At 42.7% G+C, this 27,811-nt stretch overlaps 2 protein-coding genes across 4 annotated transcripts in view; both read left to right on the top strand.

Moving 5' to 3' along the window:
• Positions 1-27,811, top strand: part of opcml (opioid binding protein/cell adhesion molecule-like) — a 549,099-nt gene that overhangs the window by 343,117 nt on the left and 178,171 nt on the right. The window lies entirely within an intron of this gene.
• Positions 5,960-11,516, top strand: LOC117547318 (chromodomain-helicase-DNA-binding protein 8-like). Of its 2 annotated transcripts, XM_034217947.1 has the most exons (8): positions 5,960-6,265; positions 6,963-7,032; positions 7,114-7,226; positions 7,414-7,520; positions 9,163-9,263; positions 9,453-9,608; positions 9,746-9,900; positions 11,229-11,516. In XM_034217947.1, the coding sequence occupies exons 5-7, from the start codon at positions 9,171-9,173 to the stop codon at positions 9,845-9,847; spliced, it is 351 nt and encodes a 116-aa protein (XP_034073838.1). In that variant the 5' UTR covers positions 5,960-6,265; positions 6,963-7,032; positions 7,114-7,226; positions 7,414-7,520; positions 9,163-9,170; the 3' UTR covers positions 9,848-9,900; positions 11,229-11,516. The 2 variants fall into 2 exon arrangements, with proteins under 2 accessions (XP_034073838.1, XP_034073837.1); XM_034217946.1 differs by having other exon boundaries at positions 6,963-7,226.

Below are 27,811 nucleotides of genomic sequence, written 5' to 3'. Positions count from 1 at the left end.
ACAAGATGCCCTCACGAGTGCCTTACGAAGTTGCCGCTCACAAAGTTGCTGCCGGAGCCTGAGAAACTCCACCGGCGGTCATACGATGGCTTAAGATGCCCTCATATCATTTGTTTATTCATGTCCTATAATTCTGCCCTTGAAGCCGATGTCAGATGTCACCCTCAGAAAGCACACATTAAGTCTAGATGTGTATATGAGTGTTCAATGTCTGAGTCTCATCAGATAATTATGCTGCAGCTCCTATAGCAAAGCAGTGTGTGTTAAAGTGAAGAAGGGAGCTGTATTGATTGCTGTCCATTCTTTTGTTTTGTCCACGAGTGGATTCACATTGCCTACCGCAGCTCGAAGTCCTGCAGAGCCGGCCTTGATCAGGGAGGTCTTTGATCCTCTGTTTTAAAGTGTCTGAGCACTGTGTGGAGAGGGGGGCATGTACTGGCTGTTTACGATGTAAGGGTCTATCTGTGGAAAGGAGGGGAGATAACAGTGGAGGAATAAGAAGGGTGCTATGACAGCAAGCGGCTCACTGCAGGGGGGTTCAGCTGTCTTGTGCGTATTTGTTTTAAAATATAAAACAGAGTATTTTCAGGAATCTGGTTTGCAAACTGTCTTTCTGCTCAAAGCACAGTGTAGATATGAGCAGAAACATTTGATCTTTTTGCCCTGCTTGAACATACATGTTATGAGAATGAAACACGGTTAGCAGTTACCTGAGGTTTCGGCCTAATCCATTTGAGGACATCTGGTCTACAGAATAGAATTAGAATGGGAGGGATGAAACCCTCTGTAATGGTCTCACATGCAGAGCACACAGCACACAGTGAAATGTGTTCTCTGCTTTAACCCATCCTAGTACCAGGAGTCTAGTACTAGGAGCAGTGGGCAGCTATTGCACAGCGCCCGGGGAGCAATGGGAGTGAGGGGGAAGGGGAGGTCCAGTGCTTTGCTCAAGGGCACCACGGCAGGGCAGGAGGTGAACTGGGACCTCTCCAAGTAGCAGTCCACACTCCATACTTTAAGTCTGTTCGGGGACTTGAACCGGCGACCCTACAGCTCACAGTCCAAGCCCCTCCTGACTGAGCCACTGAAACTACACATCCTGTTTAAAACCTACTTAAAGGTCTCATGTCATGGCCATCTCTACTGATCATAGTTCCATTGTTGAGGTCTACTAGAATAGATTCACATTGTTCAATGTTCCAAACTCACATTGGTTTCTCAAACAGCATCTCTGTATAGTCTGTGTATTCACTCTCTGTCCTACACGGCTTGTTGGAGCTCCTGCCCCCCCCCCCTCCCTATGAGCCCACTGTGCTCTGATTGGTCAGCTCGCCCACTCTGTTCTGACGAGTCCACCACCGTTACAGCGGAACATCAATGATTATGTTTTACAATGGTGTTTGTTAGCAACCAGAAAAGGACACCAGTAATGACAAACAGGTGAGAATGCTGCGTGGGGTCTGGGTGCCGTGTTGGGGGGACGTTGGGGGGCTCGCTGCTGTGAGGAGCGGACAGTGTGAGCTGGGTTCATTTCCTGCTTGCTGCGTGGGGTCTGCGAGACAGCGAGACAGCGCGAATGGACGTGGGAAAGGGGGGGTGCTGTGAGGCTCCACTAGCCATGATATTGTTTTGGTTTAGATATTAAGATCCACGTATCGTATTCATTTTCTACTTAAAGGATTTCATTTGCCTTTACCTACTTAGTTTATCCAAATTACTTTATTATATTTATCAATTCATTATGTAATGTGATCATCTTTTTTTGAAAGAACTAAGGGTTAACCCTTTTGTTGCTATGGTGTCGAGTTATTTGGTCAAAAATATTGTGATAAATGATTTTCTCTTTCTTGTGATCCCCCAAGTGTGGAGGACGATCTTTCTGCTCAGAACTGAACATATTTAGCTTTTAAAAGTAACCTTGTTAGTTGTTATTAGATGTTATTAAATGAGTTGAGATTTGTTGGTAATTGACACCAGGAAATAGCATGCGCTCCCGGCTTTCTCCATCTTAAACTAGATCAAACTCTTCTAGTCCAGTATTATTAGAGGAGAGACATTTACTGAAACCACTGAACCACCAGACCATTAAAGCAAGCTCTGACATGCTTTTGAACAACAAATGTCAATTGTGGTTAGTTCACACAAGGTCATTTGACACAGCCTGAGCAGACTCTACCGAACACTCTACACATGCAACTTGAAGCTTCAGATAATGAGACTTGGAAACATCACTCATCTGAAAACTGACTTCAATTAGGGTGTGGTGTTTGCCAGAGAAGAGTGTAACTATACATCTCTGTGCAATACTGCAGCACCACCAATTAAAACTACTAGCTTTTGTATTTTATTTCATTTTACTTTCGCCAAACCATTCTTTTCCGCATTATTTGCCGGCTTGTCATGTCACTCTGTGTGCGTGGGTGGAACGGGAGCCTAATGGGTCACGCTGCGAGTTTCCTGGCAATTAGCCCGTCGCTCATAGATTGATTTGTCTGAAAAATGGAGGTCATGTTGTGAAGCGTCGGGACGTCTGGTCGGGAGCCGGAGCACACTGCGGTCTTCTCCTGTTCGTCGGCTCTGCTTGAACTCATATGCTTTGGCAGCCACAGTTATTCTTTTGATGGGTTATTAGCTCTCTGCTGCTCATCCCCTGGTGTGTGTGTCTGCATGTGCACGTCTGATATATCTTGTTACTTCCCATCTTTCCTTGTTACACCAAAACACCAATGTACTGCAGCTGCTTGATGTACACAGTATAGAGACAAATATGCTTTTTTCCATATAGTACAATGTGTATCTCTAATCTCCTGTCAGCAGTCAACATAGAAATCACATGCTAAATGTCTTGATTTTCTTAAGATCCAACACACTGCAATTTCTTTTTGAAAGGAAGACACTGTTTGATCATGTCCAATAATCCTAAAATATGATGAAAAGATTAACTGGATACAAATCATCAAATATCCCTTTGGGAATGAATAAAATGGTTTCTCTAATATTTTGTTAAGCTTTGAAGTATTAGATGTACCATTATCTCTGTTAAAATCATTATGAAACCTTGTCATGGACCTCCTATTTCCCACTTTAAAGACATGTGACTTGTCAAATTGAGGGGCAGAGGAATGATGTGTTTTGTTTGTGTCTTCAGATGGCGAGCAGAGAATTACTGAAGTGTTAGGCTCCTGATTGGCAGCAGCCGCTGTTTCTTTATGATACAAGCATCTGGTGAACATTGGACTTGAAACACAGGAAAACAGATTAATCACACAAGGAACCTTCCAACTGAGCGGAGGCTGCCAATGTCTAACCGGTGCACAGACAATCTGCATGCCCCCAACCCGCTCCCTCTCCTGCTAATTTCAAATTAATTACTCACACTTCTGGCATATGGTCATAGAATGTTTTTCGTTTTCACCTCTAAATGTGCATTTGCCTCTTTTTAGGTGAGACATCTAGGTATATCAGCCCCCCCTGATTAATGTTCAGTCTCTGCAGTATGCAGATGGCAGAGGGATATATCTGCATGCTGGAGCGGGTATAAAGTTTAAGATACAACAAGATGGGCACTTTCAACTTTCCCATGATGGATCATGCTGTCCTGCAGTCAGTGGATCTCCCTGCAGAACATTTCCTGCCGTCACTTTCTCCCAGTGATTGTGGGAATAATAAACTGTGGCACAAATCGAAGCCTGGGCCCTGAGGCTGGGATTTGCTGCATGTTATCAGACACTGTCCGTAGTAATTCAGATTGATGAACGATAAGGAAATGTGATTGTTCAGGATGATGGACAGCTGTATCTTGGATCCATCTGGCTATCTCCGACCCGGCAAAATTGACAATTGTGAGCATGAACGACTTCTATATCAGACTATGGTAGTTATTCTGCCTCCGTCACGCATGTTAGTGAGATGTCAACTGAGAGCTCAAACTCCCAGCGCTCTGCCGTGGATATGTGTGAAATTAGGTGAAATTCTCCAGACCAAATAACAAAATGGATATGAGTCGATATGTCTGCTCAACCGTATGCATATGCAACACCACTGCAGAGGTTTAAAGCACAGTTTTGCTGGCAATATGATGTATCAGATCGAAGACTGTGCACAACTTCATTATTTTCAAACATTTTTAATCTTTGGCCTTTTTTAGAATTATAAGATGTTTTAGTTGGTGCAGTGCCCAACTCTTGAAGCAAGGCTAAATAATTATTATCTGAGGGCAAACCCATAATTATTATATTGTCTTTTTTGGTTTACAATCTTAGAGAGGATGAAGCAGATCCATCTGAGCTTTAGCCTAGACAAAGCACAGACAGCAGGATCATAATATCTGCTCTTACAACAGAAACCACTGTGTTACTCCAAATAATTAAACAACTTAGCTGATTCATAATAAAATGCAGCATTTTGAAGGTGGTTACTTTAGAAACATGCATGTACTTCACACTGCATTAGCTTCACCTGGTTGATGGTTTCATTTGTTTCCCATTAAGAAAAGTTAAACATCAGATTCTCTGCCCATGAATACTGGTTTAGCTTCAGAACACACATTTCATTTCATTTTTGTCTCACAAATGGTAAATGTCTGCATTTATAAGGTGCTTTTATCGATGTTGCCTTACAATTGGCTTCTTATTCATACATACTCTCTCACAGTGAAGGCCATGAGCTACCATACAGCCACCTTAATCCATTTGGGGTTCAGTAATTTGCCCAAGGACAATGCAACACTTGGACAGGAGAAGAATTTGACCACCAAACATGTTATTGGTGGTTAACCTGTACCAGACAATTAAAGAATAGCAAAAAAACACTTACATGCATGCCCATTCTAACAGGTCAAACCCACAGCTGGTGCTGAGATGGGATTTATTGGAGAGGAATGTAGACGGGTAACAGCAAATTCATAAAACATGGGAGGCTGTAACCTCCAAACTGGGAGAGTGACCCCAGCAAATCTCAGAAACGACCTCAGAGATCTCTGTCCAGACGAGCACAGTGCTAGGAACAGATACTGAGTAGAACCCTGGTAGAGGACCAGCACCTGAAGGGAGGAACAACAGGCCGCCCATTATGGGCATTTTCTATCAAATTGATATAGTAATATGACTTAATGTTAATGTCAATTGATGATGCAGCAATAAGTAGCTGCGTGTGGAAGTACAGTACATGCATCAAAATAAATTGATTTCCATCAAATGTATTTCACGACCCCTTTTGATATTCCCATTTAATGCTGTTTTTGAGTTCATATATCTTCAATTAGAGGCTTTTTCAAGTAATGTCTGTGATTTATTAATTCATCGCCAAGCATGTAATTCATTACCTTCATTTACTTCATCACTTGAAAGGCTTATAAGGCTTTGGCTGTGCACAATGCAATGCTCGCTAGTAGGAACATTTATTATTGGTGTATTGTGGTCTCTTCTGTTATAGATCAAATGTAAACTAATAAAATAAATAATATGCACACAATCCTTTAACTTTATGCAACAGCACTGGCTGTATCATATGGAATGCCATTTAAGCCAATATTAAATAAATAAATATATACATAAATAATTAAATAAATACATATATATATAAATATGCCCATGAAATAAATTATAAAATAAATAAATTAGGCAATAAATATGTATACATGTACATTTAAATACACATTTATTTATTTCATTGGACTTTTATTTCATAATGACACATGTATTTATTTCAAGAGACTTGTATTTCATAATGACACATTTATTTATTTCAAGAGACTTGTATTTCATAATGACACATTTATTTATTTCAAGAGACTTGTATTTCATAATGACACATTTATTTATTTCAAGAGACTCGTATTTCATAATGACATATTTATTTATTTCAGATGACTTGTATTTCATAATGACGCGTTTCTTTATTTCAAGAGACTCGTATTTCATAATGGCTTATTTCATGTGACTTGTATTTCATGATGAGACATTTCCATTCCTTATATGCAAATGAACGGGGCGTGGTTAGCTCACAGGTCCAGAGACCCAGACCAAAGCAACAGCACCACACTGACTACTCGAGAAGAGGAAGAAAATGGAGGAGAAGGACTATAAGGCAAACTACTAAATGAAAATAACAACATGGAAGACGTCGGTGGGCTCCAAGACTTAACTGGTTCTTATCTGGTCTTATCTGGTCTTCTCTGGTCCGCCCAATGCTGCTCTTCTGAGAGCAACCGCTCTGACAGCTCTCTCTAGTCTCTACTGGGAAACAGCTAAAAGTCCTTCTGGAGGTAAGCAACGCTACACAATTACACCCAGTATGAGAGTAAAATATGTCTCGAAGGTTCGTTTTGCTTTCTTACAACGTTAAGTTAATGTTAACGTAACCTTACGTTTGCTAGGAGGCTATCGTTACGAGCTAGCTGTCTTAGCTAACAACAGTTAGCAGCTAACGTTTTCTGCAGTTTGTGTTGCCCCTGAAAAACGTGATGTAGTTATTTAAGGGTATGTTAAATTAACGTTATTTTACAAGTTGAGAGAGTTAAGTTGTGTTTAAAATCGTCAATGTAATGCACGTTAGAGGTTTTGTGTTGGACATGAAGTTAGCTAACGTTAGCTAACTCCACCAGGTTAGCATGTTAAGCTGTACTTTTTGTGTCAGCTAGCTTAATACAAAGAGGGGTTTTGTGCTTCATTGCAAACTTTTCTTTGTTAATCTACCTGAAACTGTAGGGACAGTTTGTTTCTACTCAACTATACAGACCATTGTTGAGGAGATGCAAAACATACTGTACATGAGTTGGGTCCAACATATACCTTGAGTAATGTTACTTTGCTGCTAAAAATGAAACATCATTATCAGATGAGGACATCACCAAAGTGTGTGAGCCTGTCAGGGGATTTGATCTGTTCTCTGCATGTCCTAAACACTGCTCTGGTATTACTTATCTTGTAACATGTAAGTCTCTCGCTCTTGTCATCGTTCAGGCTTTGCATTTGAACTCCTATGACTGGTTGCGGACTTGAAGGGAACGCCTTCCTGACATCCAGGAAAAAGGTGAGATTATAATACATTTGAATGCCAAAAGCAAGTTATTGTTTTTAACTTTTGAAATATGATTGTTTTGGGTCATTTCAGTTTTATTCGACAGGCAGTAGAGATCTACTGGAAACAGTGGAGAGGGAGGAGATGATATGCAGCATACGGCCCAGCCGGATGGTTGCTGCTCCGTGTGGAACGTGTCCTATCAGGTAAAGCACTTTGGTACCCAGTTATTTATGGTGTTGAGTTTGAATTTAGCCTTTGGAATGTAATTTCCAACTGTGCATTGTAAAGACTGAAAAAACAGCCTCAGGTTAAAGCTTGACATGATTTGGTCTTTTACTTAAGAAGATGTTTGTCCTCCTGTGTTGTCTTATTTCCTTATCTTTCTTTCAGGTGTAACATTGTAACATCTACCAATGGTTGTACATGACAGAGACCTCCTCCGCCTCTTTGCTGTCTTACTAGTCAATCCTTCTGATCAGGTCCTTTCCTAAATAGTGGTAAGTTTTACAGTTCAGTGTACGTTCATTTAGTAACTTAATACTTTACCGCTGTTGAATAAATCCTATATTGCTAGTCATTTTATTAAAACTACGATTTGTAAACTTTTTGATTCCAAATACAATAATCTTTTTGTTATAATTGTAAAACATATCTTAACATCCATCAGCAATCAATACAACAAATCATCCAACACTAAATAGAAGAAATCTGGACCTATTTCTTTTTATACAGCAGCATGTTTTGGGACTGCTCATTGATGCCATCAAGAGCCATTGAGGCTGCAGCCACACGAGGACAAAAACGGCCGTTTGCGTTACTGTTTAGTGTCATATAGACCATTCGGCCACACGAGGACGACCGCATACGGCACTAAACGACTGAGGAAACGATAACGGGTCCCAAGGTGGATAGAACGGCATACGCAACGCTCTGGGGGGTCAAACAGCTCCGTGTGTGCGCCCTATACGATCATTTTCTGATAATGATTGCGCAATAGCCCCGCCTCTCCCCACCTCTGCTGCTCACCTCCGCGTGCCCCGCGCCATTGCTGATGTGTTTCGCCACCAACAACAACAACAATGGCGGATCGCAGAGTTGCTATCGTGCTCCGGACGCTACTGACCATGCTACAGTTCTTTGTGCAACATCTACAGCAGACTTACACATCCGGGGGGATCTTACTCGCTGCTTTTGTGGATATGTACTGCAGCTTCAGCGATCATTTTCTGATAATGATTGCGCAATAGCCCCGCCTCTCTCCACCTCTGCTGCTCACCCCCGCGTCAAAGTAAACTGCACACTGAATTCAGATTATTTATCTTTCTCTCGATATGGACATAAACGCGAGTGAAGTCTAATCTGACAGGACGGAGACACCTCTCAAACTACCTAAACTAGTTATACTTATGTTTATTTTTACTGTCGGCCGGGTCACTCATTACTGGATCAGCTGCTGCATGAAACAGACACTGACGCTGTCCGAAGAGAGGGAGGAAAAAGAGAGGCTCCGTGTATTTTATTATTATATTATATAGAGTCGTTATTCATTTGTTTTAAAGCTCAATAAATAACAAAGAAGACCTTTGACCGGCACTTTTATAATTTTGTCGGAAGGTTTAAACTTTAATACACGTTGACTGGCGAAAAACTCTGCCCGGTTCCCTCGGCCCCCACCGCGGAGAATAAACAGAAGGGCAACCATGACAACCATGCTTCTTCGCTGCTTTTGTGGAGGAAGTTACAGCGCCACGTACAGGCTCCTGCATATGTACTGCAGCTTCTCCAGCGGTTGGAGCTAAACGGAGCGGTCTCGTGTGGACAGACACTATCCGGATAACTATTGCGTGTGGAGGGAAGCTTGTTTGCGATTGCGTTTGCGTTAATCCTATGCTTTTAGCCGTTTTCGTCCTCGTGTGGCCGGGAGTCTACCTTTGGTAGTCGGCCTCTCAGAATGTTTATCATTTATTTGTATTTTAACATTCCTATAATAATTAGTTTTTTTATTGTTTTGTTCTTTATTTTTGTTGTGAGAATCACTTTGCAATTATTGTGTAAGTGCTATATAAATAGTTATACTAATATTATTGTTGTTACTATTATTAATAATGTCTTCTTTGTTTTCTTTATTCATCGCTGCAGAAAGGATCATGCCAGCCCACATCAAACACCTGATCAAGAGCACTGCTGCAGACACCTGTGTGATATTCCACTCTGACTGGAACCCTCAAAATGACCTGCAGGTACAATATATATATATATCTGCTCTGTCTGTCCTAAAGATAGTTCAATAGGGCTACAACAACAACAGTCTTTCCGTTTATTCCCTCGGTTCTTTAAGTGTATATTATTTTCCCATTTAATGCTTAAAAACGTTGAACAGCAGCTGCACATGATGCTCTTTTGACCCCTCTTTTCATTTTTTATTTCAGGCTCAAGCTCGGTGTCATCGTTTTGGCCAGTCTAAGGCGGGGGAGGTGTACCGTCTGATCACTAGAAACTATGAGAGGGAAATGCTGGATAAAGCTAGTCTGAAGCTCGGGCTGGACCGTCCCGTCCTGCAGAGCATGAGTGGCAACAACAACGGGGTGAGAAAAAGAAAATCTGTCATATTTCTAGATGCCAAGTCATTTTTGGGTCAGTCGCTGTTGCAGTACGCTTAGTTTATTTTCAAAAAGAGTTTTCTAAATCCACTTGTGTAAATGTCTCTCTGCGTCGCCTTTAGCCGGTCCAGCAGTTCTCCAAGAAGGAGATCGAGGACCTGCTGAGGAAAGGAGCCTTCGCCGCCATCATGGACGAGAACGACGAAGGCAATCGCTTCTGCTAGGAGGACATCGACCAGATCCTGCAGCGAAGAGCCACCATCATCACCATCACCAGGTATGTTCTTAGCAGCACTAGCCACTTGCGCTTTGTGTTGGTAACCAAGTACTTGGTTATTTGAAATGTAATATTGATGATGTAATAATTAAAACTAGGGATGGGTACCGAGCCCCAGTATTAACGGGCCCCGGGGCTGAATTATTAAAGACCGTGGTACCGTTAACGTCCAATGTTATCAATCTTTTTATCGTTACGGGAGACATTTAAAAAATAGATGTCATATGTATTATATCTACATAAACATTATATCGCAGTCTTACTGCAACTCCGTTTCTAATATGCAATAAGACTACAAAGTGAGTCTATGATTTATTTTCGATCTTTCCAATCCAGACGAGATCTCTCTCCCCTGTCTGTGTGCGAGGGGGTGGGGCAGTTTACACACAGAACCTGCTACATGCATGCATGCAACACACACACACACACACACACGTGCGCACACAAACACATGGCGGAGAGAACTAAGCGCCCCGAGGGTAGTTATGTTACCCGTCTTGAGCATGGATGTATAATAAGAACTGGATACAGCGTCGGAGGAGGGGCTTCGTTCTTTCCTATGAGAGCTGCTCATTGGCGCATGAAGTCAAAATGGCCCAACTTTTGAGAGAGCGAAACGTCACAGATTACCCGTCACGCCTGGCTGTCAGAGCAGAATAACCCGTTTGTGCGCTCACAGAGCATGCGCCCCTTAAGCCCCGCCCCCCGAGCACACACTCTCGGCTCACTAGAAAGAATGGAGAGAGAGAATAAATCTAGATTCGGCTTTTAGTGCATTTTACAACTTTAAGAACTTAATGATTCTAGGGCTATACAATAGTTCATACTGGGTAGTTTATTTAGTTTCAAAAAAATTATCCACCGAGTTACAGACGTCTCTTTCCCAATGTTAGTCAATGGGAAAAAGTATTTCTGGGCCGGTCGACGTCACAGACTGATAAGGAAATTGTAGTACACTTCCTGGGGGCTTGGTCTTGAGGTGGAAAATGCTCGTTGCCAATATTGCAATAAGAATTTAGCATGTAAGGGCGGTAACACAAGCTATTTGTCTAAACATTTAGCAAAAGTGCTCCACATTCAGACGGAGGAATGCACCGGGTTCGACTGTCTTTCTAGTAGCTCTGTAGCCCCATCCATATATTATGTATGCTAGCAGCAACACACAGAGTTAACTCAATGATACAAACATGGGGTAATGATTAGAGGTAACTGAGTTATTTATTTTACATTACATTGCATTTTGTTAAAGTTACAGCTATTCTGTTTGCAGTTCTATCATCACATAATTGAATAAGATTTGTTAAAACATTGTTGTTTCTTATTTTCAGTTTGCTTCAAGCAGTGGCTGCATGAGAAAGACGTGGAGGACCAAGAAATGCTGGCCAGATTGGCAAAGACCGGAAGATACATAACAGAGAAGATAATGGATATTAACAAGAAAAAGAAAAAAAATGTTTATAATTTCTTTGTTGCTGTTTACATTTTGAATTATATTTGTTATTTTTAAATCAAATGCATCTTTTTTAGATGATATATTTATTTAGATGTAGGTTTTTTTTTGTAATATTATTGTATCAAGTATAATTTATGAAATAAAAATACTGTTATGAACACTATACAATGTCTTTATTTTGATAGTTACCACAATACATTGTATATTTAATACTAACATAAGTTGGTGATAGATACATGCTGGTCTGTTGGTATGCCAGCAGACAAATATTTATAAAGACAGGGTATGGCTGGGGTAGGCTACACCCATACCAAGAAATGGCTTAGCCCCACCATGAAAAATGATGTTAAAGTAGCAAAATAAAGTCCGCCAACTGGCGCTGAGTAAATTGCACAGACAGCAGCTAGTAAGATTGATTTCAGTAGCCACTTGTCTGGAAATACGGAAGACCAGAAACGGTTTTGAAAACTTTTGTCACGTAGTGATCATCTTCCAAATAGAACATCTTTGATAATGTCTTCTGGCCAATCAGAATCAAGATAACGGCGTGGTGTTGTTGCAGGAAGTCCCGACGGAGAATACTTTAGCTGTAGTACAGGGGTGCACATAACTGGTACGCAGGTTATGTGCGTAATCTGAAATGCGTACCGTCACTTGTGTCACAAAGCGCATTTGCGTACCGACGTACTAGTGAAGCTTTTCCAGAAGGCGGTTAGATCACCGGACGACAGAGTCGGTCTCCGTGTGCACAGACAGGGCTGCTGTTAACGTCGGTCTGTACAACGGAATTGTGCCAAAACTACGCCAACCGGCTGCGGAGGGAGACTCCTCCCCTTCACTGGAGAACTGCGCTAAAACAGCTGATCACAACGTTCACACTCTGGTCACGAAGTACTCCACTCCACTAGCGCGCCCCCCCCCGTCGACTTTCCTGAAGTTTCTAAGTAAAATATAAATCAATACGTAATGAATTAAGACCCCACGGTTTGATGATTGATAGGTGCTCTCTTTCATTTTGACACACAGAAATTGTTTACAATAAACATGTTAAATGGATATATCCGCCTTCTTTCATGTATCTTTCCATTCCCACAACAATATACATAAAGAAATGACATATTTTGGACATAGTTCGAATGGTGATTAATCATGATTAATTAATTTTTAAACTGTGATTAATCTGATTAAAAATTGTAATCGTTTGACAGCCCTAATTTATTTATTTTTGGATTAGATCATAGATACGTCCATGAGTTAAGAGATGGAATGATATGATGATTCACACTCATGTACAGTAGGTGGCGGTATGCACCTTAAAGTTGTTTGCAATCCGCCAAAAAACCGACAGAAGAAGAAGTCAACTGGTTTGCCAACGGACAATTTACACCGAAGAAGAAGAAGCGAACATTTCTGGCGGGTGAAATTTAGAGTATCAGATTACATGCGATGTCTGACTCTGAGAATTTAGTAGTTTGCCTTATAGTCCTTCTCCTCCATTTTCTTCCTCTTCTCGAGTAGTCAGTGTGGTGCTGTTGCTTTGGTCTGGGTCTCTGGACCTGTGAGCTAACCACGCCCCGTTCATTTGCATATAAGGAATGGAAATGTCTCATCATGAAATACAAGTCACATGAAATAAGCCATTATGAAATACGAGTCTCTTGAAATAAAGAAACGCGTCATTATGAAATACAAGTCATCTGAAATAAATAAATATGTCATTATGAAATACGAGTCTCTTTAAATAAATACATGTCATTATGAAATACGAGTCTCTTGAAATAAATAAATATGTCATTATGAAATACAAGTCTCTTGAAATAAATAAATATGTCATTATGAAATACAAGTCTCTTGAAATAAATAAATGTGTCATTATGAAATACAAGTCTCTTGAAATAAATAAATGTGTCATTATGAAATAAAAGTCCCATGAAATAAATAAATGTGTATTTAAATGTACATGTATACATATTTATTGCCTAATTTATTTATTTTATAATTTATTTCATAGGCATATTTATATATATATGTATTTATTTAATTATTTATGTATATATTTATTTATTTAATATTGGCTTAAATGGCATTCCATAGAATCACACGTATGAGTGACATTACCAGGCCTGCACACTCTACTATTGGTGTGGGTTTATGTTTGTTTCTATTAGATTTGTTGGAGTCTCTGTAATTGACACAATAAAACCTCGTGTCGGCCATCCTATTGACTAAACACATAATAGCGTCTGTTCTATTATAACCGAGCAGTTGTGTCTGTAATGTAGCTTTTCAGACACAAACCAAGCCTCTTTCATATCTCTGTCATCTCCTATTTCTTTATTTAAAAAGATCTTTGGAGCATTATTGTCTCCTGTTTGGCTGAGCTGCTATGGTGAACAATGATGGCGTCAGACCTCTCTTGCCCTCTGTTTCCCTGCAAGGTTGGAGGTTGAATTAAACCTAGCTAAGGAGGCCTCCAGGGTGAATCAGATTACAGTTTCATGTATGTGGCAGATGATATTCTGCCACTGAGCCCCGTGGTGTATCTGCCCTCCCATCACATCTTGCCCAGACCTTGAGGAATGTGTTTTTGCTACCATATTTTTCATAATGCACCAAGGCCAAATTGTCAGCAGCTTGTTTTTTAGCCTGTTCTATTCAAACGTTGAGCCTCAAGCCACTGGATGTGTTACATTTGCATTCAATTCTAACTCATCCTTCTGCACTCTTGAGGTATCGATGATTACATGATTACCTGCTGGAGGTTATAGGGCTACTCCTCATAACTGTAAATGTTTCATAATTAATAGCTTGAGTGGTCATTAATATTGTTCAGGCGGAGCATATAACAGTAAAGCACAGGTATTGAATGTTACAACTGCATATTTTACATTGCTGTGTATTGTTAAAGCAGCAGATGAAATATCATTTTAATCTGAGATGATTTAGATCAGGGGTCTCCAACCTTTCTTCATCTGAGAGCTACTTTGAAAAAATCAAAGTGGCCAAGAGCTACTTGCATCGCATCACTTCCATTTATTCACATAGCACTCATCAGTTGAATTAAGCTATACTTTTGTACACGTACGGAATTGCAATACCTAAAGCTTATCACAAATCTTAACTTTACATCAAGGTCCAAGAAAACGAAAACGTCTCACATATTATTATGGCCCACATAGTGAGAATTCACATAAATGTCCTTAATCACCACCTTACAAGCATCGTGCACTTATGGTCAAATAAGTGCATTCACTCTTTTTCACAGTCAGTGAGATGAATGGCACTGCATGGAGTCCACCATAGAGGTGTATGCTGGAGTGTACCCACTTAGGGCTAGCCTCCCTATATCTGTGTGTGAAGTTGTTCCATTCTCAAAAACAAAAAACTAATGCTTCTGCAGTCTAGCTGCAGCTTCTAGCAACGGTCTTCTGTTAAAAAAAGGACACTGAAGGTCCTGAATGTGGCATCACACACAGGACTTAAGTCTGAACACAGCAGACAACAGGAGTATTTACAACAGCATATAACAACTAAAATACTGCATGTGGGTGCACACTTATTCTCTGTTTTACTGTTGCATAAATCCCATGAATGTATGAGATTAAATTAGCTTCATTATATCTCAATCAGTGTTTAAGTGAATAATAAAGTTTCTATCGAGTCACTATCAGCCTGTCACTCATTATTTTCAGGGCGGGGTTTGGAGGAACGGAGAGGAGACGGTGATCGCGGAATCTTTCCTCCTGCCTTCACAAACTTTACACAAGTATTTATCAACTGAAAATAGCAAGAGGACATTCATACTCTGCAATCCAAGACTTGATTAAATCCATCAAAAACCTGACATGACGATAACGAGTGTTTTTCAAAAACACAAATCCCTCCCTGTGTGTCTCTGAGCCGCAGCGACACGGACTGATTCAGAGCGGGTCCTTCTGCTGTTGGTTCTGGACTGGTGTTCCTGGAGAAAGCAGACTGGTCCGTGTGTGGTGTCGCTGTGCCACTGTCACGTCTGTTCCTTGATCACTGCGTCACCGACCAATTTGATATTCGTGTGACAGAAAATATTCTAAAATAAAAAAACGTTATTTTCCAGCCGCGGCCGAAAAATCAAGAAGCAACCTTACTACGCTATAATCGATAATCGAGCGGCGAGCTACTGAAAAGCTCCCAACGTCAACGTGTTGGAGAGCCCTGGTTTAGAGCAGTGCTTGAATTGGAATGAAAAAGGTGCCAGTACTCTAAAATCAGCAACTTTTTCAAGTCAATTTTATATATACAGCCCACAAACAAGAATTTGGCTACTATAATGCTGGTGGGTTTGTCTCTTTACTACTGTATATTTTAGAAAGGTTCACTGTACTTAACATTTTTTATGATAGGCAGCGGATATGGCTAAAGCTCAGTAAGGTCAATATTAACTGAAAATATAGCAATCAAAGTCTAGATCTTCTGCTGAAGACACATGAAGCAGAGACCTTTCAGGTGAGAGCCCCTCTGGTGGTGTTCAACATTAATGACAAGGAAACAAAGCTCTGGTCAGAAGCATTTTTTATAAAAAGCTTTAACAAAATTAAGTATTTCTGTACATTTTGAATGCAATCTAACTTTCCAACTCAGAAAACGAAAAACGAAAAAGTGCCAAAAGTCTTCTCACATGGCTGAGCTGCTTTGCAATATACTTCACCACTGAAGAATACAAATATGTATAAAGTAAACTATGATGCAATCTAACTTTCCAACTCAGAAAAATGATAAAGAGCATGAACAAAGAACATGTAAAAACAAATGCAAAATTTGCACAATCTAAAATGAGAAACTGTAACTGCAAGTAACAAAGTCTGAGCCATGGTAAAGAGTTACATTGAACACCAAGCTGATCAGATAACTCCATGGTTGGTCTGAAGTCCTTCTATCTCCAGGATCTGTACAAATCGGCACATTATGCCAAAAGTCTTCTCACTGGGTGAGCTGCTTTGCAATATACTTCACATTGTTAGAAAAGGCTCCAGAAGGCCTTGGGGACATCAGTATCAGGGGCTGGAGCTGGACAGGCTCTTTCATCAGCACTTCTCCTTCCCTTTGCCAGCCAGGACCTCACATACTGTTCCGGATTGAACTGTCCTAGTGATGGTCCATTACATTTAATGAAAACCAGGCTGGACAGTCGGCTGACAGAGAGAGCATTCCTTTTTGCAGTAAGGATATCGTTCATGCAGCTGAATGCCCGCTCACACTCACTAGTGGAGACAGCGATGGTTCGGACTGCTTTCAGTAGAGGCTCCATGGCAGCAGGTGTACGGGATGCCCTGGTTTCCTTGTATTCGCGAAAGCCCTGAACAGTCTCTCTTCTGTCCACTTTCAGCACTTCGCACAAACGTAGCACCTCTACGTCCCCATACTGTACGTCTAACTCCTCTTCAGGCCAACTTCCAGGATGGATAACTTTCATGTCCTGGATTAGCTGATTGTCCCGGGCCTCCCGGCCATGTAATGGGATTTCTCTTGTGCTGACATGAGAGGAGGTTGTGGAAGTCATTCTGTGTCTCAGATTCTCTACCATACTGCGGAAAAACTGACCTGTATGAATCTGTACAAGCCTGCCATTCTCACGCAGGGCAACACCCTTGAAGGACTTCTCAGCTAGAGCTGTATGAACTGTAGTCATGTGTGGGCCAGGCATGGTGACCATGGATTCAAAAACTTGTATTTCTCGAGTTAAGAGCCTATCTGCTGTAGGCAGTGTCATCTCTCTTTTTTGGAGTTGCCGAGAGAGGTCGCTGAGCTCTGTGAGCGCATCGTACATCAGTCCCAGATTGCTGACAAACGTTGCAGATGTGAGCACATCATCCAGGCCCTTGTACTTTGCTCTGTCTCTGGAATCCCTGCTCGTGTCGTTTGCAGCATTTGTGAAGTGATCATGAAGCACTCGGTAGTTTTCCCAGACTGCTCTGACGCTCCTTTCACTTGAAGCCACCCAGCGGATGGACAAAACACGCCCTATCACCAGGAGACGCTGTCCGACTGCTTGCGCACACTGCGCTAACTGCCTCTGATTTTTGGGGGAGGCATGGAACAAGGAATAGAGTTTGTCAAAAAAGATCTGGAAATGATTGAGCCCTGAGACCTCCTTGACCACATCCCCAACTGCCAGCTCTAGACGATGATTGGAGCAGTGCCACACAAACAGGCTTGGGAATTTACTACACAACTGGGTAGCAACGCCTGTTCTCTTCCCTAGCATGACTGAAGCCCCATCACATGCAAAAGAAACGAAACACTGACCTAAAAAGTCCTCGTTAAAATCTCTTCCAAGACACTCCATTAACGCCTTTGTGATGTCATCAGCCGTTGTTCCATCCAACTCGATCAGCTCCCAAAAAAAACGTTTCGGGCTCAGCATCAGCTAATGCTGAGCGTAGACACACAACAAGCACCGTTTTACCACTAATAGTGGTAGATTCATCGACCAAAACACAGAGTTTTCTTTGCTTTTCTGTAATGTCTTTTGCCATCTTTTTCTTCAGCTCATGAGCTATATGGTCGATGATTTCGCCACAGGTTTTATTGGAGTGCAAAACCCTGCCCACGTTCAGCCCATTCAGTTTCTGTACATTCAAATCAATTGGCATGTCTGTGAATGGCCGGCTATGTTTGCCAATTTTATATGCCGTTCGAAAAACTCTGATAGTGGTGTCTAATTCAGATTTATGCATAAACTGCACTTGATGTTGAATAGTTTCACATGAAGCAGATGTAAGGATGTCAGCAGCTTTTACATGGGCTTGTGATTCTTTATGTTCTTTGATTTTTTTTCTCAGGCTAGCTTGTTGTTTGCCCTTGTCAACACCGAAATGAGACACTGCACACTCACCCCATTCAGTTGACAGTTTCAGTCCTTGTCCAGTGTGTATTCCCAAAGATTTGACATCTCTGCATATCCGACATCCTAGCTTCTTATCTTTAAGAAGGAGCCATGCATTGGTCTTGCAAAAATATTGCACCTGGTCCGTTGTCCAGCAGTCAGGTGCATCGCTTTGCCCGGTGTTGGTGGTGGCAGTTGCGCCAGCAGCAGCTAACGTTAGAGGCTCTGGAGGAGGCGGCGGAGCTAGTGCTAATGCTAATGCACTAGAACTTGGAGCAGGAGGATCAACCAAAGAAAGCTCCCCATCAGACACAATTTCCAACACAGGCACAGCATTCTCTGTATTTGAAGTTTCTTCCGGCGACAACCGCTGTCTTTTTGCACTTTTATTAATCCACGCTAACATTTTAGAAATGCTAATTTGTGACGTGACTTGCTTTCCTTCTCTCGGGGGCGTGCCTGCTCTGTTCTATCACTCTACATAGCCACCCACTGGGTGGGAGTTGCACTGCATAAACACAACACACGTGCATCTAGGTATGTAAATTGTAAAGCATTAAAACATGGTTTTACTAACAGTTTTCAGTATGTTGTTACTTCGGCATTATTATTATTATTATTATTATTATTATTATTTTGAAACGTGTATTACTATTAAATCACGGTCAAATAGGTTAATTTTGACATAGTCGTTTCCACCACAGTATATACATGGAGAATATAAGCCCCGCCCCCTCTCCAGCACGTTCTGTTTGAATGACAGGAGTAAACAGCTGACAGCCGCTGTGAAACTCCAGCGGTTAGAGCGATGAGAATGTCCGTTCGGCACCTCATGACGCATCTACTGAGTACCGGGCGGCTGTATATATATATATGGATGTATAATAAGAACGGCGGGAGAGTGTTGAGTACTGGCACGGTGCATGAGTACCGGAGTACCGCCAGCATGCCGGTACTGAGCAAGAAGTGCCGGTACTCCATGGGTCAGAACCAGAAGTGCCGGTACTGCGTACCGGTGAGTACCGGCCCAATTCCAGCACTGGTTTAGAGGATAGAAACAGAATACTGCTGAATTATGAACAGCCTTCCATCATCTAACTGACAAACCAGAAAATAAACTAAAATCATACTTAGGCTAAATGCAGCATCGACGAGAAACTGCCGTGATGAGCCAAAATGTGAGGAAAGGCTTTTGTCTTATCTGCATTGTGCTCATTTTGACAGAGTCTCTCAGAACACTGAGAATTATGGCGGAAGCAGAAGCAGTTGCAAAAGTGACAATGACCTTTAAAATATTGAAAATAGAAAAATAAAGCAAAAATAAAAGTATCCTGACTGGCTGCATCACGGCCTGGTACGGCAGTTGCCCCGCCCTCAACCCTAAGACTGAAAGAGGGTGGTGAGAGAACTGCACAGCACATCACCAGGACGGAGCTGAAAACACTGAAACATGAACTTTAATGAAATGTATTAGGTCAACAGATTTCACATAACTGTAGTAGGTGAGTTGAAAGCAATACTATTACGTTTAAATAAATAGTATTAGGTTGCTTTCAACAATAGGCCTATGTTGTGTCGACTGCCATCATTGGGGGACAGTTTTATCCCACAGGCTGCTAAACTCCTGAGCTCTGTGAAGTATCTTTACTTACTTATGGTGATAGCACAGTCAACTTCTAATCTGTCTATTTTACCTGCATCATTATGTCTCTTACACCATGTTATCTCTGTGTATGTCTTATATACGTATGCTGTATGTTGCACTAGTTGAAGGAGCCTGGGAATTTAGACTTCCACTGTGAACAACTATGCTGTAGTGGAAGTACATATGACAATAAAGCCTTTGAATCTTTAACAAATAAACAGGTTGACACATAGGGACTGAAAATAGGGAGGAATGTACTTTATGCTAACACTCTCCTCCAAGTTTCCTGGGCTGAAACAGGGATGGAGCTCTTCTGATGACCGACACTCTAGGGAGACCATCATTTTTTCAAAATGCCATTGTCATCTGCATTTCAAACGTCTGTGCCGAGGTGCTGAAAAGGACACAGTTTTTTTTCTACAGAAAACATCATGATCCTCAAACCAACACAGGGCTCATGCCTCCGTGTGCTGTGGAATAAGAGACCAGCTGTTTCAAATTCCTTCCTCCTTCCCTCTTAGTTGTTTTGACTGGCAGGTTTCTGTACAGACGTATCAGATATCTCGGGGAGGTCTCTATCAAAATGTTCGATGTTCTATTATGTGCCAAATCATCCCATTTCACAAAGGAAGCATTATAATCATTTGTGGACACATGCACGTTCTCAGTGAAAGGTTCTTTCTTGTCCTCATTATTGACAGGATGAGTGAAAGGATGCTGTAGTTTATCTCTACCTACACCCCCCCACAAGTCAATCATCCTCTTGTGTGCTGTTCCGGCCGGGGATGTTCAGTCGTATCCGTTGTGTTAGAGATAAAAAGAGTGTGTTGTTAGAGTAATACTGCATCTACACCTTTTATAAATTGCTTACTGCATACAAACATTAATGTAAAGCACAGAGAACAAATATTATGAGACATCGCTCAAATATATATAACATTTAACCAAAGCAGATATTCAAAGCAGGCAGCCACAAAGTCAGATGTTTTTTGATAAATCCAGGACTAACATTATTACAGCAGGAAGCATTCAAAACATTATGATGGCAAACACTTACAAGTTTAACATGTGGATTAAGGGCTTATTACCACTTAGTGTTTGGTGTTTTATTTAGCATGCCATTAATAATGCATTATGTTACAGTCGTTCCTGCACTCAGAACATTTGATTTGATCTATTTACCACCACTGGCCAATATTGGGTGAGTTGATGGTCTGTGTGCACAGGAGGACACACAGATCCCATGTCCCATGTCATGCTTTTCCGGTTATTACCCGTCCCCTTGTGTGTTATGAAGGTTTTTATGCATGTAAACGGTCTGCAGAGTCAAAACCCTCAAAGTACACCATGTAGCGAGTAAAACTCTAACACAGAAAATACCTCCCCCAAACGCCTCGTTGGAGATACATCATTGTCCATTGTTTACTTCCTGGATATCGTGACGTAGGAATGGCCAGTAGCCGTGCCCAGAGCTACATTATGATGCGATGCGGTACCCGAAACCAAATGGACCAATCCGTGGAGCCGTTACGTTAAGCCCCCGCTGATTGGTCCAAATTGACCAATCCACGGACTTCCTCACACACTCAGTGCAAGCAGCTCTGCTGATTTCTCCTCCCTGGCTGCAGGCTGATAACAGACAGTTGGGATCGCGGCGAAATTCTCTCTGCAGACCCATTCTCTCTGCAGACCCATTCTCTCTGCAGACCCATTCTCTCTGCAGACCATTCTCTCTGCAGACCCGTTCTCTCTGCAGACCCATTCTCTCTGCAGACCCGTTCTCTCTGCAGACCCATTCTCTCTGCAGACCCGTTCTCTCTGCAGACCCATTCTCACTGCAGACCCATTCTCTCTGCAGACCCGTTCTCTCTGCAGACCCGTTCTCTCTGCAGACCCGTTCTCTCTGCAGACCCATTCTCTCTGCAGACCCGTTCTCTCTGCAGACCCGTTCTCTCTGCAGACCCATTCTCTCTGCAGACCCATTCTATCTGCAGACCCGTTCTCTCTGCAGACCCGTTCTCTCTGCAGACCCATTCTCTCTGCAGACCCATTCTCTCTGCAGACCCGTTCTCTCTGCAGACCCATTCTCTCTACAGACCCGTTCTCTCTGCAGACCCGTTCTCTCTGCAGACCCATTCTCTCTGCAGACCCATTCTCTCTGCAGACCCATTCTCTCTGCAGACCCATTCTCTCTGCAGACCCATTCTCTCTGCAGACCCATTCTCACAGCGTTTATCAACCTTTTCTTACTCAATATCAAGCCACACTTATTGTATTTACTTCGGCTGTGACTTTGTGTGTGCTCAGGATGAGTTTGGCTGTGTTTGGCTGTGTATCGCTAAACAAGGAAACCACACCTCCACGGAGCTCAGCGCGATTCACAACGTCCCGACCAATCAGAGCACACTGTGCTCACAGGGAGGGTGGGGGCTGGAGCTATTGGAGCTACAACGAGCCGTTAAAGGCAGAGAGTGAAATTCAGTGAATACACGTAGTTTACAGAGATGCTGTTTGAGAAACCATTGTGAGTTTGGAAAATTGCACAATATAAATCTATTCTAGTAGACCTCAACAATGGAATTATGATCAGTGGAAATGGCCATGACATGGGACCTTTAAACAAAAGGAAACACTGGATTAGCCAAAAAAAACAACATTTTGCACATTTTGATTTAGATATTGAGATCACAAAAGGTACAATAATATTTCCAATGTGTTCCAATAGCACGCAATGTCGATGAAATAATAATAATAATAATATATGGTATTTATATAGCGCTTTTCCTGGTGCTCAAAGCGCTTAATGCAGACATTTTCCAAGAACATGAAATATGTTTCTTATTAGCACAGCTCCAAGGCTACAGTGCTGAACATAGACAATTTACTACCATATTCTGGGATTTAAATGATTATTGGTGCCAACAATGCTAAAAATAGAACCACGGTGGTAGTATAGGGGATATATCAGCTTTAGTATCTTTAGTAAAATACATGTAATGAACAAGAATATCCTTTGAGAAATGCCATTAAACTACATTTCAGTCATTCAGTCTTTGAGGGTGTATCAATAAACTTGTTATGCATGTTATGTGGCGTACCCTCTATCTACAGGTATCCACTTTGTAAAAGTAGCTTGAAAACAGCTTACATCAGCAGAACTCTGAGAGATAACACAAAGGTCCCAGGCTGTTTTTATGAAACTTCTCCAGGGAGGCTTGGCTATGATTGCTATAGGACTAATAGCAGATCACTGCAATGATAGAACCGTGTGAGATGGCATTTCTTTCCTGAGATTGCATCTAGCTAAATTGAACTTTTGATCCGGACAGGCTTTCTGTTCGTTTTTACGAACACGAGGATGCAGGGCCAGATCCACCTGTACATTTTCTGAGATGAATTTTATGAGCTGTCGATTACTTTTGATCTACTTCCAGAACCTATCCATCCCACAACATAAAGGACTAGCTTCCAACTTGTGGCTGTGCTAGTGCTCTGTACTGTAAACAAGCACACAGCAACAAGTCGTTCTGCAGGTATCATATTTGTAAATAGAGATGCATAATCAAACACTCTCATCAACTGGAGAAGGAAGTGTTTATCCGACAGTGGGTTTAATTGTAGCCCTGGTCTAGAGCTGATTAACTCTTCAGAATAACGACTGCAGCATCTGTGTTTGTGCGGGCGAGAGAAGATGCAGGTGGATCCTCTCAAGCTGCTGATTAAACCTTAGACTTAGTGTAGAAATGTGAAATTATATTAAAGTTTTATTCAGTTGCTAACACACTAAAATGACACATAAAGCGGCATTATTTTATCTTACACTCAAAGAGCAAAACCTCACATCTCCAAAACTCTTAACACATTTTCCGCTCTGCACCTAATTTGGATTTCAACTTGGCACTTTTTGCCAGTGTTGTAGTCAAGTCACCAATTCACAAGTCCATGTCACTCTCGAGTCCCCACAAGTCCAAGTCCGAGTCACCTAGGGGTTGTGCGAGTCGAGTCCGAGTCATCATTACCTGTGTTCCAGTCTGAGTCACCCAAGAATAGTCCAAGTCAAGTCCCAGTCACGAGTCTTCATGTATTAATCAGGGGTAGACATTAAGGGTAACATGTTACTTTATTCTCACTGGCCACACCATTGTAACCACTGGCCCGGAGCATTCGTCCAAAAGATCGACTAATAATGAAGAAAATTAACACATTTGTTGCAATAGTAATGTATGCACAAACTACATAACTACTTGTACTACAACATTTTAATCATCAATTCTTCCTCATTTTCCTCAATTGTTCATATTTGGTTTATTAAAATAATTAATTAATAATTATATGTCATTGTTAAAAAATGTCTGCTATTATCATCATTATGAGTATATTATTATTCGTATAATGCACTTTCTGCCTTCCTGTCATTAGGAGTTAGACATGTAATGGCTATGTAATAACCTAGATTAGAACCTTCATTATCCTAAACTTCCGGGACATTTCCCTATAGCGAATATACCTTTATATGTTCTACTCTTCACTTACTTGTCAGCATAGGTCGGCATTGATGGACAGAGCCGACAAAATAGCTTGTTTATATTGGCATCATATAGAAGCCAACTCCATCGATCAAGCTGGCTGAAACTTTCTCTCCCTCTTCTTCTCATACTCCCTGTCACTCTCCTTTAACTCCTCCGGTGACTTTCTTTTATTTGAAGATAGTTTTTTGCCCGGCGCTTGGCCGGTTACCGCTGGTATTAAAAACATTTTGGCGAATGGTTAGGTGGCGAGAAAGTCTGTAGTGAAGGAGCGCGCTCCCGCTCACGGGAGACTGCTCACGCTGCACTCCTCAGCAAACTCTGCTTTTCACCCAACAACGACAACCGACTCACGAAACGATATGTTGTAGCGTTGATAAACTAAACAATGTAACTAAATTGCTAGTCAAAATACCGATGCCACAGGACCATTTCTTTTTTTAAAGCAATATTTTTAGTGGCCCGAGCGGGCAAGTGGAAAGTACGTTATGCTGGCCCGGGGTGTCTAAATAGTGCTTCCGGGCCAGCGGGCCATTTAATGTCGAGCCCTGATTAATCTTATTGGATATAGTCGAGTCAGAGTCATCGTGCGCGAGAATTCACGAGTCCGAGTTCGAGTCCGCGTCAATCAGTGCGCGAGTCCGAGTCGAGTCGAGTCCAGTCGAGTAGAGTCCCGAAAATCGGCGCTCGAGTACTCCATCTCTGTTTTTGCAAAACACACTGCACACGGTTCTCTAAGAAAGACACAGAAATCTAACATATTCACTTGTTTGCCATTTTCAAAACACTGCCATTAAAAATGCTACACACATGAACCAATCAACAAATACCCATGCCAAATGAACATAAACACCAAACTGCTTTATTGTTGACTCATCAACCAGGATGTAAGCACTAGAAAAAGGCTTCATTTAAGAGATTTATCAAATCAACAATGGATATATGGACAGCAGCAAGAGGGAGACGTAGAGGGAGGATAAGAGAGAGAGGGAGGAAAAGAGAGAGAGGGAGGAAAAGAGAGAGAGGGAGGATAAGAGAGAGAGGGAGGTTAAGAGGGAGGCATGCAGAGAGAGGGAGGTGAGAGAGAGCGGGAGGTGAGGGTATAAGATGAGAGTGAGATGAGAGAGGGAGGATGCGAGAGCGGGAGGTGAAAGAGAGGGAGAGGGAGGAGAGAGGGCTGCTGGGATTAGATAGAGAGGATGATGAGCGATAGAGGAGGATGAGAGAGAGGGAGGTAGAGGAGATCAGACCGGGAGATGGTGGAGAGGATAGACGGGGAGGTGAGAGTGGGGATGATAGAGAGGCGGGGATGATTACGACTGGGAGGATGAGGAGCTGAGGCCAGACCCAGTGAGGAGCTGAGGCCAGACCCAGTGAGGAGCTGAGGCCAGACCCAGTGAGGAGCTGAGGTCAGACCCAGTGAGGAGCTGAGGTCAGACCCAGTGAGGAGCTGAGGTCAGACCCAGTGAGGAGCTGAGGCCAGACCCAGTGAGGAGCTGAGGCCAGACCCAGTGAGGAGCTGAGGTCAGACCCAGTGAGGAGCTGAGGTCAGACCCAGTGAGGAGCTGAGGCCAGACCCAGTGAGGAGCTGAGGCCAGACCCAGTGAGGAGCTGAGGTCAGACCCAGTGAGGAGCTGAGGCCAGACCCAGTGAGGAGCTGAGGCCAGACCCAGTGAGGAGCTGAGGCCAGACCCAGTGAGGAGCTGAGGTCAGACCCAGTGAGGAGCTGAGGTCAGACCCAGTGAGGAGCTGAGGCCAGACCCAGTGAGGAGCTGAGGCAGACCCAGTGAGGAGCTGAGGCCAGACCCAGTGAGGAGCTGAGGTCAACCCAGTGAGGAACTGAGGTCAGACCCAGTGAGGAGCTGAGGTCAGACCCAGTGAGGAGCTGAGGTCAGACCCAGTGAGGAGCTGAGGCAGACCCAGTGAGGAGCTGAGGGCCAGACCCAGTGAGGAGCTGAGGTCAGACCCAGTGAGGAGCTGAGGTCAGACCCAGTGAGGAGCTGAGGTCAGACCCAGTGAGGGGCTGAGGTCAGACCCAGTGAGGAGCTGAGGTCAGACCCAGTGAGGAGCTGAGGCCAGACCCAGTGAGGAGCTGAGGTCAGGTGGGGGAGGCCAGGACCCAGTGAGGAGCTGAGGGTCAGACCCAGTGAGGAGCTGAGGTCAGACCAGTGAAGTGAGCTGAGGGCCAGGACCCGTGGGAGGAGCTGAGGCCAGACCAGTGAGGAGCTGAGGTCAGACCCAGTGAGGAGCTGAGGCCAAGCCCAGTGAGGAGCTGAGGCCAGACCCAGTGAGGAGCTGAGGCCAGACCCAGTGAGGAGCTGAGGTCAGACCCAGTGAGGAGCTGAGGCCAGACCCAGTGAGGAGCTGAGGTCAGACCCAGTGAGGTGATCAAATGCTGCCTGAGTATTTTTCTTTCCTCTGTTTTTAGTAAAAATATTTGAACATTCTCTGCATACAGAATGCCATAAAAGATGAGTGTGCCTCAGATGGAGCATGATGGTGTCTCGTTGGTTGGACAAAGTGTCTGTACTATAACCAGTGTTGGGACTAACACGTTACAGTAACGCGTTACTGTAACGCCGTTACCTTTGGCAGTAACTAATACTCTGACGCATTACTTTTTAAATTCAGTAACTCAGTTACCGTTACTACATGGTGCGTTACTCCGTTACTGCGTTAGTTTTTTTATAGTCAACAGCCAGGCGAACAGAGATGAGAACTGTACTTAAGTACTTGAGTAAATGTACTTAGATACTTCCTGTGTCACATGCGGAGACGGGCTGTGGGCGTGTTTGTGTTGTTTACTAACAAGACTATCATGGCGGCGGCGGAGCTCAAGTCTAGTTTCTCCACCTGGAGATATTCTCACTATTTCACTTTTGTTGAGCACAAAGAAAAGAACGTTTTAGTTAAATGTAAGTTGTGTCTTGGCGGGTCAAAGATCCTATCTACTGCCCAAACCAGTCATTCAAATCTCTTAAAACATCTGCAAAAACAACATGCTGGGACGAAGCTAGTAGCTAAGACCACAGAGACTCAGCCGACGCCACTCCACCTCCACCTAAGCAACAGCGGCTGGATTTTAACCAAAGGACTGCTGGCCAGGGAAAAGTCGATAAAGCCATTGCACGGTATGTTGTAGAACACATGCAGGGTATTGCTACAGTGGAGTCACCCGCTTTCAGGGAGCTAGTTAGCATGATAGCATGTCCGGGCGGCACACGGCATATGGGACGGAACACTTTTTCCAACTACCTGGAGAAAGAATATACAAAAATGGAAAGCCAGCTAATATCGATGCAATCCAGATTGCATATGATGCATGTCAAGTTGATCAACAGATTGTATTATTCTCCAATGCAATAACAGTACTGAAATGAAGGCTAAGGGCATTAATGGGAGCCCTTTTTATTAAGTAACGA

Source organism: Gymnodraco acuticeps, unplaced genomic scaffold (genome assembly GCF_902827175.1).
Source record: "Gymnodraco acuticeps unplaced genomic scaffold, fGymAcu1.1, whole genome shotgun sequence".
In the NCBI taxonomy this organism is placed as follows: Eukaryota; Metazoa; Chordata; class Actinopteri; order Perciformes; family Bathydraconidae; genus Gymnodraco; species Gymnodraco acuticeps.
The sequence above is the reverse complement of the archived record's forward strand: the minus strand, read 5'-3'. Positions and strand labels throughout refer to the sequence as shown.

Coding starts and splice junctions, on each gene's coding strand:
- LOC117547318 (XM_034217947.1), top strand. CDS start 9,171: ATGCCAGCCCACATCAAACACCTGATCAAGAGCACTGCTGCAGACACC. Junction 9,264..9,452: donor ACCCTCAAAATGACCTGCAG/GTACAATATATA, acceptor TTTTTATTTCAG/GCTCAAGCTCGGTGTCATCG. Junction 9,609..9,745: donor TGAGTGGCAACAACAACGGG/GTGAGAAAAAGA, acceptor CGTCGCCTTTAG/CCGGTCCAGCAGTTCTCCAA.